The sequence below is a fragment of the Artemia franciscana genome, chromosome 21 (genome assembly GCF_032884065.1).
Source record: "Artemia franciscana chromosome 21, ASM3288406v1, whole genome shotgun sequence".
In the NCBI taxonomy this organism is placed as follows: domain Eukaryota; kingdom Metazoa; phylum Arthropoda; class Branchiopoda; order Anostraca; family Artemiidae; genus Artemia; species Artemia franciscana.
In genome coordinates this window covers 17,487,764-17,501,387 of record NC_088883.1, presented here as the reverse complement: position 1 = coordinate 17,501,387, position 13,624 = coordinate 17,487,764, and the positions used below count along the sequence as shown (strand labels likewise).

Genomic DNA, 13,624 nt, shown 5'->3' with positions numbered 1-13,624 from the left:
ACTCATGGTAGCCGACAAATGTGCGAGAACATTTTCAATACGTAAGCCGTTTCCCTCCATTGAAGGGCAACCAGCCCCCCCCCCCCGAACGCCTATCATTCCCTCAAGCACATCCAATAAAAATTTTAAGATAGACATTTTTCTCATTATATTTGAAAGGTCCAGTAATTATGTCAATCCCCACAGCCTTCAAGGCAAGGTTTATAAGTTACGCTAGTTTTCTGTTGTTAAAATATAAGGTTTTACGGAAGGGGTGGTCGTATAAACTTTGGAGGGGGGTCGTTTGATTGGGAAACGGAAGTTCTAGTGACCTTTTTATAAGACAAAATTGATCGGAGGGCAAATAGCCCCCCCTGCCCTCTTTCCCCCATATGCATACCATCAAAATTTAGGGATAGCCATTTTGTTAAAATAGTCTAAAGATCATACAACTATGCCTCCAGGGCTGACACAAACCCCTAGAGCCTGTGGGTAAGGGTTGTATTTTATGCCCTGGAGAAAGGCATGGTTTTTATTGAAATTGAAAGTTCTAGTGGCTTTTAAATGGTCAAAAATGATGGGAGGGCACCCTGCCCCCCATACCCAGTATTTCCTAAAACACAAAAAAAATTTTTGAGACGGATGTTTTGTTCAGTATAGCTGAGAGGTTCAGTAATTATATATTTAGGGTTGTCAACCCCCCCTAATCCCTCGGGGTAAGGGCTGTAAGTTTGGCAATTTGTCCATTGTTTACGTAGAGTATATGTTATTGAGAAAAGCGGGAATGATTGATCTTTACTTTGCAAAAAACGAAGGGTATTCAGTGAGCCTCACAAAGAATGTTGAGGGAGGGTTGAACTAAATCGAAACACCATATGTGCAAATGGGTCGTCAAAAGAGTGTAAATCAGAAATGACTGAGTGTATTAATTTTGAACTTCCAGGAAATGATAACGGAGATGATCAATTGACCAAAGAAGCAACATTTGCACGCTACAACTACTACCACTACTACTATGACTAAAACTACTGTTTCTATAGCAAGTACTATCAAGGCTGAGGATATTGAAATGAACATCCGAGGAAATATTTTGGGGAAAGCTGCACTAAATCAAAACGTAATATGTGCATACAGATTGTCAAAAGGGCGTATCAGTCATATTTTTGGAACGGCTTATCGTATCAAGATGAAACTTCTGGGGCATCATGAGGGGAATGTTCCGCTTACCAAAAGGAAACATGTACATGCTGCTACTGCTATTAATACTGTTTCTACTAATGTTACTACTTCTACCAACTTAACACTATTAATGCTACTATTTCTACTACTACGACTCCTACTACAATACTTGTACTATTAAGGCTAAGCGAATGAAGGTGAAAATTTGTCGAAATGTTGAGAGGACATTTAAAGCAACATCAAAACACCTTTGTGCATTCAGATTGCCAAAAGGGTGTATCTCAAGGATGGATTTTAGTATTAAGTTGGAACTTTCAGAGAATGCTTAAAGTGGAAGATCAATTGACCGAAAAGTAATATTCACATGGTACTATTAATGCTACTATCACTGCTACTTTACTGCTATTACTACTACTACTGCCGCTTTTAAACTACTCCAACTACTACTTCAATTCCAACTACTTGTAAGGCTAGCAGTAACAATATGAAAATGGCAACAAAAGGGCGCATCAGCAATATATTTGGAACAACTTACTGTATCAGGATGATACTTCCAGAGTATCATGAGGGGTATGTTCAACTGACCAAAAGGCAACATGATCATGCTACTATTACTGTTAAAACTGCTGCTACTTTCCCTACTACTGCCACTAACATTATGATACTAGTGCTATTAAGGCTAAGCGTATGAAGGTAAAATTTGAGAGAATATTGAGGGGAAATTTGAGCTAAACCAAAACAAAATGTGTGTACGCATATTTTCAAAAGGGCGTATCTCAAGAATGGACTTGGGTATTAAGTTTGAGCTTTCAGAGAATGCTTAAAGGAGAAGATCAATCGACCAAAAGGCAATATGTGCACGTCACTGCTAATGCTGCCACCACTGCCACTTTACCTACTGCTACTACTGCTACTACTTCTACTCCAGCTACTACTTCTACTCCAGCTACTACTTCTATTGCAACTACTCGTAAGGTTAAGAGTATTAAGATGAAAATTTCGTGAAGTATATGAATACACAAGTTATCAAAAGGGCATATCGGCAATGTAATAGCAACGGCTAGTTGTATTAATTGAAACTTCCAGGACTTGATAAGGAAGATGTTCAACTAACCAAAAGGCAATATGTTAATGCTAGTGCTGCTATTTTCAGTATTGCCTTGTGAAGACCAGAACATAATTTACACTTTACTGAAAAAAAAAATATGAATGCGGATTGATAGTTGAATATGCATATACTTATTTATTCCTTAAAGTTTTAATGTTTTTTCTTTTATTAAAGTTGACAAAATGAAAACATTTAAAATGTATTTGTTTTCAGTAAATTGCAAATTATATTGTGGTCTTCAGAAGGCATGGGGATGTCAGCCCGTTGATTTTAATTTCTACTCCTTTTGAGTTTGACTCGGTTATTTTTTATGGTACGTGGTATCTACAAAATTAGTTAAATCGGAAAAATTAGAAAAATGTGGTATTTTTAACTTACGAACGGGTGATCGGATCTTAATGAAAATTGGAAGGATAATGTGTCTCAGAGCTCTCATTTTAAATCCTGATCGGATCTTGTGATATTGGGGGGAGTTGGGGGGCCTAAAATCTTGGAAAACGCTTAGAGTGGAGGGATCGGGATGAAAATTAGTGGGAAAAATAAGCACAAGTCCTAGATACGTGATTGAAATAACCGGATTGGATGCGGTCTCTTTGAGGAGCTGGGGGGGGAGGGTTGATTCTGAAAAATTAGAAAAAATGAGTTATTTTTAACTTACAAAGCAGTGATCGGATCTTAATGAAATTTGACGTTTGGAAAGATATTTTGTCTCAGAGCTCTTATTTTAAATTCTGACCGGACCTGGTGACATTGGGCGGAGTTATGGGGGGGGGGGACGTAAAATCGTGGAAAGCGCTTAGAGTGGAAGGATCGGGATGAAACTTGGTGGGAAAAATAAGCATAAGTCCTAGATGCGTCATTGACATAACCGGAACGGATCCGGTCTTTTTGGGGAGATTTCACCTTAATGAAATTTGATGTTTGGAAGGATATCGTGTCTCAGAGCTCTTATTTGAAATCCTGACCGGATCCGGTGGCATTGGGAGAGATGGGGGGAACCTAAAATCTTGGAAAACGCTTGGAGTGGAGGGATCGGGATGAAACTTGGTGGAAAAATAATCACAAGTCCTACATACGTGATTGACATAACCGGAACAGATCTGCTCGCTTTGGGGGAGTTGGAGGGAAGATTAATTCTGAAAAATTAGAAAAAATGGGGTATTTTTAACTTACAAAGGAGTGATCGGATCTTGATGCAATTTGATGTTTGGAAGGATATCGTTTCTCAGAGCTCTCATTTTAAATTTTGACCGGATCCGGTGGCATCGCGGGGAGTTAGGGGGGGACCTAAAATCTTGGAAAACGCTTAGAGTGGAGGGATCGGGAGGAAACTTGGTGGAAAAACAAAGACAAGTCCTAGATACGTGATTGACATAACCGGATTGGCTTCGCTCTCTTTGGGGGAGTTGTGGGGGGGGGGTAATTCTAAAATTCAAAAAAATGAGGTATTTTTAACTTGCGAAGGTGTGATCAAATTGTAATGAAATTCCATATTTAGAAGGACATCATAACTCAGATCTCTCTTTTTAAATTCTGACCGGATCCAGTATCTTTGGGAGGGGGGAGAGGATCTGGATCCAATGTCACCGGATCTGGTCAGGGTTTAAAATGAGAGTTCTAAAGCACAAGATCCTTCTAAATATCCAATTTCATTAAGCCCGCTCTTAAGTTACAAATACCTCATTTTTTCTAATTTTTCCGAACTACTCCCTCCTCCCCAACTCCATCAAAGAGAGCGAAGCCGGTCCGTTTATGTCAGTCACGTATCTTGGACTTGTGCTTATTCTTCCTACCAAGTTTCATTCTGATCCCTCCACTTTAAGCGTTAAACCAAAATTTCCTCTCCCCCCTCCCAATGATACTGGATCCGTTCAGGATTTAAAATGAGAGATCTGAGTTATGATGTCCTTCTAAATATGAAATTTCATTACAATTCGATCACTCCTTCGCAAGTTAAAAATACCTCATTTTTTCGAATTTTTTAGAACCCCCCCCCCCAACTCCCCCAAAGAGAGCGAATCCGTTCCGGTTATGTCAATCACGTATCTAGGACTTGTGCTTATTTTTCCACCAATTTTCCTCCCGATCCCTCCACTCTAAGTGTTTTCCAAGATTTTAGGTCCCCCCTAACTCCCCACGATGTCACCGGATCCGGTCGAAATTTAAAATGAGAGCTCTGAGAAACGATATCCTTCCAAACACTAAATTGCATCAAGATCCGATCACTCCTTTGTAAGTTAAAAATACCCCATTTTTCTTATTTTTCAGAATTAATCTTCCCCCCAACTCCCCCAAAGAGAGCAGATCTGTTCCGGTTATGTCATTCACGTATCTAGGACTTGTGATTATGTTTCCCACCAAGTTTCGCTTAAAACGCTTAAAGCGGAGAGATCAGAATGAAACTTGGTAGGAAGAATAAGCACAAGTCCAAGATACGTGACTGACATAACCGGACCGGCTCCGCTCTCTTTGGTGGAGTTGGGGGGGTAATTCGGAAAAATTAGAAAACATGAGGTATTTGTAACTTATGAGCGGGCCATCAGATCTTAATGAAATTGGATATTTAGAAGGATCTTGTGCTTTGGAACTCTCATTTTAAATCCTGACCAGATCCGGTGACATTGGGGAGAGTTGGAGGGGTAAACCAGAAAATCGAGGTATCATACAAATGGGTGATCGGATCTTAATCAAACTTGATATATAGAAGAATCTTATGTCTCAAATGCTCTGTTTTCAATTCGAATTGAATCCGGGGACGCATGGGGCCGGAGGGGGGAACCTGAAATCTTGGAAACCGGGTATCTTGGAAAACGCTTAGTGTGGAGAGACCGGGATGAAACTTGATGGGAAGATAGATAAGCACAAGTTATAGATACGAGATTGACATAATTGGAACGGATCCGTTCTCTTTCGGGGAGTTGGGGGTTCTTAATTTGGAAAAATTAGAACAATTGAGGTATTTTTAACTTAAGAACGGGTGACCGACTCTTAATGAAATTTGATATTCCGAAGGAACTTATGTCTCAGAGCTCTTATTTCAAATCCCGACCAGATCTGTTTACATTGGGGGAGTTGGAGGGGAAACCGGAAATCTTTGAAAACGCTTATAAATGTCGTAGATACATAATTGACATAACCGGACTGGATCTGCTCTCTTCGGGGGAGTTAGGGGTGGGGATCTGTGCTTTGGCGAGTTTGGTGCTTCTGGACGTTTTAGAACGATGAAAATTGATACGCGTGTCAGAGAGCTGCACAAATTGACTTGATAAAGTCGTTTTTCCCGATTCGACCATCTGAGGGGCTGAAGGGAGAGGAAAAATTCGAAAAATTTAGGTATTTTTAGCTTACGAGTGGGTGATCGGATCTTAATGAATTTTTATATTTAGAAGGACCTCGTGACTCAGAGTTCTTATTTTAAATCCCGACCGACATTAAGTCTCTGGTTTTCCTTTTAAAGCAATCTATTAATTCTTAGAATTTAGCTAGAGCTCATACCATATGAGCTCTTTGGTCTTGGCTCTTCTGACCTCGTCACAATTGTCATGTGAGCTCTTAGCTCTTGTTGTAATTTCGGTTCGCTTTGGGTTTCATTTATTTATTATTGGTGACCCGTGATAGTTTTACGCTTGAAAGATTATTTGAATGTATTTTTGCTCATTTTTGGTTTAATGGAGCTCTTTATTTTTCTTTGAAAAATTTATTCTGAGGAAGAAGTTTTATAACTTGTGCTCTAAAAAAGACTAAATCATGCTGGAAATCCCCCTCCGTGAGAGGGGGAACCCCTTTTCTGGGAATCCCCTCATCCCAGTGGAAAGATGCTCCTGTGGAAAATTTACCCACGGAGAACTTCTCCCGCAGAATTCCCCCACGAAGGATTTCTCCCTCAGAAATTTCCTCCCACTGAAAAATCCTTCAAACAATCTCAATCCCGCTGAAAATTTCCCCAGAACATCGCCACACGTAAAATTGAATCGGCAAAGACAAATTAAGAGGGAAAGGAGTTCGTAAAAGAATTCTGGCAAATTCCCACAGTGTAAAATTTTCCCTTGGAAGTTCAATTCGGGAAACTTCCCTCCCCATGCAAAAATTCTCAACGCGGAAAATCCCCCAAAACAGAAAATCACCACTCCTAAAAATATCTGCATAGTTCCCAATGGCAAATACTACACGTAAACAATGGATGAATTCCATATCTTATAGCCCATTCCCCAGAGGCTACGGGGGTCTATGTTATCCCCAATGGCATGGTTATTGGACTTTTCAACTATGTTGAATAAAATAGCTTTCTCTTTATTTTCATTAGACGAATTTTGGGAACAAAAGAGTGTTGGAGGGCGCTAGTTGCTCTTCAGTCGTTTTGGTCATTTAAAAAGAGCACTAGAAATTCTTCTTTCCGATCAAATGAGCCTTCTCCTGACTTTCTAGAATTACCGGTTCCGATACGGTCAACCCGGGAAAAAAATTAACATGCTTTCATGATCTTTCTTCTGGCAAAAAATTCAAAATCCCACATTTTTGTATATAGGAGCCTGAAACCTATATAGTAGGGTTCTCTGTTATGCTGAATCTGATGTTTTCATTCATTATGGACGCAATACTTTCAGGGGCTGTTACGAGACTTTTAGTCTCGTAACTTCGGATTGAACGGCTTATGCGTTTGGAGTCAACAGAAAATTTAAATTCTTTTGATATATTTATTGTCATCAAAACGCCTATTTTATATTTTCGGTAACTATTGATTCGCGTCGCTTTTAACTTTCAACTCGTTACAGCGAACTGTTTGGCACAATCGTCACTATTGCCTTTACTATGAGTTTGCTGTATTTGAAAAATCCGAATGGTTGTCTAATCTTAAATTTAATATTCTTTATTCTTCTGTACCCATTACTTACATTTCATGTGTATTCTGCCGAAATTTTTGAACTATTAGCTTAGAATTTGCAATGACTAATACTATCGATTTTCTAAAGTCTCTGCAGCTCTTTTGTTCTGACAAAGCGTCAGACGTACAAATAACTCAAGTTTCTCTGGAAACACTGGATGTGTGTCTGTTTCTTAAGGGACTAGAGACTCGACTTTAAGCCATCAACCAGTGGACAGAAAGAAGCAAAAAGACAAAAACAGATATTTTGGCAAGGACCTGTGCTAATCCATCTTGGATGTTCCAATTTTTTTTTTTCCAGCACTGAAGACAGTTTTATGAAGGTCCTTGACGAAAAATTTGCTTTTTGTCTTTTCGCTTCTTTTTCTCCACTGGCTGAAAATATTCTCGTTTACCTCGGTATTTTATAATTATATTTTTCGCTTTTTTTTGTCAAACGTCAAGTGTTGCCAGCATGGTCTTAGGACGTAATTAAGGCTGCGTTTCATTTGGCGTTCTCAGGCTATCCATTGTAATAAACTGTAAGTAAAGAATAGTCCTTGTCAATAATATCCGAAACTCTAAAAAACGAAGGTTGTAAACAATAGTTTAAAAATTCGGCTTCTTGTGCATATTTTATATATCCAAAATTCATTAAGTTTGTTATTGCCAGAGGCAATTTTATGGGAGGGATAGAGAGAGCACTTGTCCCGGGTACAGAAATTTTAGGGGCTCAGAATTTCAAATAAATGAACTAACGGTCATAATCATTTTATAATTTCTGAAATTTTATTTTTAATAAAATAAAGTAGAGGGCGCAGTTGACAATTCTTTTTAATAAACGAAAACTTTGTTAAAATTTGGCCTGAAAATTTTTGGGAGACAGGGAGGGGGGGGGTCCAAATCAATATTTTGGCCTAGGTGCCAGAGAGATTGGAACCGCCACTGATTATTACCGATCAAAATTTATTAGCGTGAAAAAAGTCATATAATTTAAAAGGGCAGGAAGAACAGCCACAAATTAGGGGGGTTTGGTCTTGCTGAAAATACCCCATCACTTTTACCATCTCTAAGAATCCTATCCACAAAAAATGAAATTTCAAATTTTTCAGTGATCAATGGCTAGTAATGCGCGTACGATCTTCGTAAACATGAAATCCTTTTGGATAAAATTCTTTCATTTCTTGGATATTGGTTATTCGTGATAGATTTCTATTCCGGGAAGTTCTTTATTGACTCAAAACCAGAAAACGTATTAATAATCATCATGCATATTTCAGCACTTTCTTTGTCGTAATGTTTATTCATCACTGAGTTTCTTCATTGTCCCTTCAAAGAACTAAAATTCTTTTGTGTTACAGGGAAAGATTATAAATACCTAAAAAGGATATTGTATCAAGTTTGAAAAAATATTTTGCTCAATTAGATGGCATTAAATTACGCCCACTTAATTGATCCTATTTCAATTTAACTTTGTCACGCGTCTTAATTTATGTGTTTCCCTACTTTTCATTATTATCATCAATGGCTACATAAATGCTACCATAAAATATGACCAGAAATTACTTGTTTGTATAAAGCTAAACAAAGCAATCACGTAATTACAATAATTGGTGCAGTGAAAATAGGGAGGTTTTGTTGAAACTACTTAGGTAGTGCTGGCTTCATATAGGTGAAATATTGATTCTAATTAGCTCTTCGCTGGATAATTGGTTCTGAACCACTTTTATTTACGCTGGAAACAAATATAAGTTATATCGTCATTATCTTAATCAGAACTCCGATTTTAGATCCTGGAGATGATGATAAATCAGGATTATCTTATCTTGGTGGAGCTGCTCAAGGGATAACCAATCTGGAATTGCCCGTGGGTGAACCATCTACCAATGTGCCGAGAAGTGTAGTTGACGGAAGAAGGATTCATGCTGTTAAGGGAGTACCGCCGAGCTTTGGATATATTAAAAGATCAAATTCAGGTAATTCCTGTCAGGCATATTTTCCTTACCTAGTAGAAAGTTCTCTCTAGTGATAATGACTAACATGTGTGCTCCAGCATTTCAAGAAATTATTATTAAAACTGATAGTGAATATCGCCATAAAAAAAAGAAGGAATCATTTACGACTATTTTCTTGCTGAATTTTGAGCATAAGCGATATAATAAAAAAAAATAGAAACACAAAAATAAACCTGTGCCTTTTTTTGTTGGATAAACGACTCCAAGCCCCTCTTGAGTTTAACAAGTAGTTTATCCTTTTTTTATGCGCTGCTGTGCCTTTATGGGTTGCAGGGTGTCTTAAAACTGCTTTTTTTTGGAAGGGTTAAGCTCTCTTGTTTCCTCGTTTGTTTGGGCATGTTCACTTATGTCGGTCTGTCGCTCCGACATTACTGTCAAAACCAGACAGCGATGAAAAACCTGACACTGTGGTACCTCTGATTGTCTTTATCTTTAAATTAAATTATGCAACAACAGATTTAGGTAAGGGCTTCTCTTTAATGTCTAGGTTTTGGAAATTTGCCTGCCAAATAGTTAAATGATAAAGAAAATAAACTGTTTGGAAAATTTTCTGTAATGTTTTTTGAATTGTTTTTGTTTTATCTCAACGGATTGATGGAAGATTTTATTTATATGCAGCCCCATGGGACCATGGCTACAAGAATACAGAGGTCAAATCAAAGCACTGAAAAACTCACAAAGGAAATAATAAAGGTGGAAGCAAAAAATGGGAAAGTTGTGTGTTTAGCAAAGAGGCGATCTATTTTTATTTTATAAAACCCCTCTTTTATTTAAGGGATCTCTTTTATGCAATTTTATTTCATGGATTTTTTTTTCCAATCCGCATTACAATCTTTGGTTCCAAGAAGAACCAAACAGTTCGTGGTATCGAACTTGAGTAAGGAGTGAACCGACTCAATAGTAACAAAAACTCAAAAGGAAACTTTGATATCAATAGATATATCAAAAGAATCGGCTTATTATACTCATTTCAAATATATAAGATTCATAAAGTTTAGTTTTACCCATTAAAGGGTGCAGCCTGAGAATATTTGCCTGATTTTCGAAAAAAGGGGAAACGCCTAACTAAAATTCATAGAATCATAATGAAAATCACATCATCAGATTCGGTGTTTCAGAAAACCCTACTGTAGAGGTTTCAAACTCCTATCTGCAAAAACGTGGAATTTCGTGTTTTTTGCCAGAAAAAAATAACAGATGCGTGTTTATTTGTTTGTTTTTCTGTTTTTATTTTTTTTTTAACCCAGGGGTGATCGTATCGACCCAGTTGTCCTAGAACATCATGAGATGGCACATTCGAACGGAAATATAAAAATTCTAGTGCCCTTATTAAGTGACCATAAAGATTGAAGGGCAACTAGGCCCCCTCCTCCGTCCCTTTTTCCAAATTTCGTATGGTCAAAATGAGATAGCCACTTTGTCCATCATAGTTGAAAGGCCCAATAACTATGCCCTTGAACATACCCCCCCCCCCATCAGCCCCAGGGGAAAGGTCTTTAAGTCTTAAACTTTGCCCATTGTTTACTTATTGTATTTATTATTGGGAAGTATGCATGCATTTTCTTTCACTGGAATTGAATTGTCTAGAGAACATTTCCGTCGGGAGTGGGATTTCTCCGTGGAGATGGGGCCAGATGTCCTGGTATTATTTAAAAAAGATCAAAAATTAGATTTAAAACAAAACAAGTTTTTTCAACTGAAAGTAAGGACCAACATTAAAACTTAAAATGAACAGAAATCACGACATATATGAGGGAGGTTACTGATACAAGCTTACTGATCACAATGTAAGCTCAAGCAAGTAGTGCATGCCCTTGGGGTGTACTATGTTTAATCAGTATGATATTTTAGGCTTAGTCAAGTTAACTGAGGCTGCTTATAATGTTTCCAAATCCAAATTTACCTACCCTAGTTTAGTTTTTTTACTGGTGACTCTTTGTCCACCACAATCTTTGTTCAGTCTTCTTTATGAATGCATCCATTTAATCAAATTAATATCCATAAGTTGTGATGAAAATAAATTGCTAAGAAATATTATGAAAAATAAGGAAATTGAGTCCGCAGACTGCGATAAAAGTATTGTCCTTAATTAGGCTTTAATGGAGTATTTTGGCCATAATTGTTACTTCCTTGATTAATTTAAAAAGTGAAATTTAAGAAGTGAAAAAGAGAAACAAGTATATATATAGTCTTAGCTACTTTTTTTGTAGAAAGCTTAGTCGAACCAAAGTTTTTTAAGCTTGGAGCAATTATTTTGTCAAAATCTTTTCTCGTCCCCTATAATGAAACCCAATTAATATCTGAAAAATATTGTCAATATCGACCATCGTTCTCTACTAACTTTAAGACAGTGGTACTTAGGCCTATCTTTGAACTAGCATAAGAGGTATGCTGCATATTAAATTATTTTAAATAATAGACACCTCTCTATGGCCGCTTTTATTTTTTAGGGGCAAAATGTAAAGAAGAATTGAAAAAAGAAGATCCAAAAACTGCTCAAGTTTCAATAGTGCCTAAATTAGAAAACGGTCACAGTCTTGAAAGGCCAAGGACAAAACTTAAGTGCAGTTCAGGGATACAGACTACTGGAGACTTAAACAGCACTTGTAGTGACTCAGAATACGCAAGCCCCATATGGTCAGCGAATATCACAACTAAAGTCATATTCTTTGACTACCCCCACAGCAAATCAGCTTTCCCAAAATATCCGAGAAAGGCTGCTTAGTGGTACCCAGAGCTTGCCAAAGAATAATCAAACTAATGCTTTAATGATGACGATGATGATGGCAGGAGTAAATTACCAGCCGGTTTCTTATCAAGGAAGAAGAAGGGGCAATACAGATGGATCACTCAGTGATACTCCTTATTATGGAGAACCGAAAACTAACCAGTATTTATGGACAAGAAATAGTAATGGTTATGGAACATCTGGCCCAGGTACGTTTTGGTCAGCATTTCCTTTCGGACAACTTAATCATTTTAGTTAATATTAAGAGTTGTATTTAAAAAACAAAAAAAAAAACAGAATTAAATCTTTTTAAGGCTACAAAGCCTTTTCCAGTTTTGGATATCAAACACATCACTTTTTTATTACTAACTAAAACAAAAATAACTGAAAAGATCAATAACACAGAAAAATTCTATCAAAAGAATAGAAGAAAATATGTGACGCAGCGTGAATATAGGGAAAATAACATGGCGGAAACTTTCCTCGTCCTGATACACAGTCTTCTTCTTTGGGGGAGGGGGCTACAAATGGACTGGATTTGACTGACTAGGGTTCACAGGATTATTTCTGTTTCGCTACAATGAAAGTGAGGGCCTGCTTTCACTTCGATAATTCAGCTGCTTCATATAATATTACTTTCGATCCATCTAGAAGAACATTTCAAACCACAAGACCAAAGAGTCTCGAGTGGCAATAAAAGTTCGTATTTGGGCACTAGCGCTTCGTGATTTCCAAGATGTCATTTCACCGGATATTTTGTAAACTAAGCATTGATCAGGGATGGAACGCAGGAAACACTGTCGTTTTCTTTGTTTGCCATCTAGATGTGGCAAGAATGATGACCATGCGTATGGCCATCAATGATAGGGTCAGATGGGGTGAATGATAGAGCCAGAACCGTGACCATGGTTCTGGCACCTATAATTATTCTCTGATAATAAGATAGTCTTATTATAAGATAGGTTACAACCTTATCTTGCATTCAGAGCGTTGTGGAGGGAGTATATTTGGATCTGTATGTTGCAGCCGCGATCGCAAAGAGATAGTTGTTGCTGAAGTTTTACAGAGTGTGGTTTCTTCATTGATTCCTTGCCACTGAATGTGGCTTTCCGCTGCAGATTCTAGTGAAAATAGCTGCTACTACCAGCTACCTCATTGTGGTGTTCTTTTTGTCGTTTGTATGTGAATAGTCTGTTAGGTTTATTGCTAACTAGGATCTTGTTTGATTTGAAATTGTCCCAATACTATTGATAGACTGTCATCATTCGTCGTCGATATGCTCATCCACAAATATGGACTCTGCTAGTATTTCTGATTTGTAATAAAGAATCTTAAATACTGTTAAAATATTTTGAAGCATTGCAGCATGTTGAAGCATTTGTTGTTTGTATTAACGTCATGGAGGAAAAAATAGTTGGAGAAATATTTAAACCTTTATTTTTGTTGCTGTTGTTAATAACTGCACAGAGAGCCGAAGTTGTGTCTTATGCAACGCTGTTATTAATATAAATTTATGAAACCATCAAACCTCAGTCGTCACTTAGAAAAGAACTGTCCCTGACATTTTAGAAAGGACTTGGACGTTTTAAAACGACGTGAGACTGTCTTGGAGAAAAGGAAGTTAGATTTAACTGGGACGTTTTGAAAATAAAACCTGGCTATATTTCAGGCATTACAAGAAATATCGGATCTGTGGATTGTCTTAAACTACGACTTAGGTAATTGACAGTTTCTATAGTTACTCTTCCTATCGC

The 13,624-nt window shown here is 37.5% G+C and overlaps 2 protein-coding genes across 6 annotated transcripts in view; both read left to right on the top strand.

The window, feature by feature from the left end:
* LOC136040645 (protein sickie-like) overlaps positions 1-11,867 on the top strand; it is a 295,044-nt gene extending 283,177 nt beyond the window's left edge. For all 5 annotated transcript variants that reach the window (XM_065724928.1, XM_065724927.1, XM_065724932.1 and 2 more), the window contains 2 exons: positions 8,918-9,103; positions 11,593-11,867. In XM_065724928.1, coding sequence (XP_065581000.1) covers positions 8,918-9,103; positions 11,593-11,867 — 461 coding nt within the window. The remainder of the gene's footprint in view (positions 1-8,917; positions 9,104-11,592) is intronic.
* Positions 11,868-11,869: 2 nt separating this feature from the next.
* LOC136040698 (neuron navigator 2-like) overlaps positions 11,870-13,624 on the top strand; it is a 56,610-nt gene continuing 54,855 nt past the window's right edge. Inside the window, exon 1 of the mRNA XM_065724998.1 lies at positions 11,870-12,079. Coding sequence (XP_065581070.1) covers positions 11,911-12,079 — 169 coding nt within the window. The 5' untranslated portion in view covers positions 11,870-11,910. The remainder of the gene's footprint in view (positions 12,080-13,624) is intronic.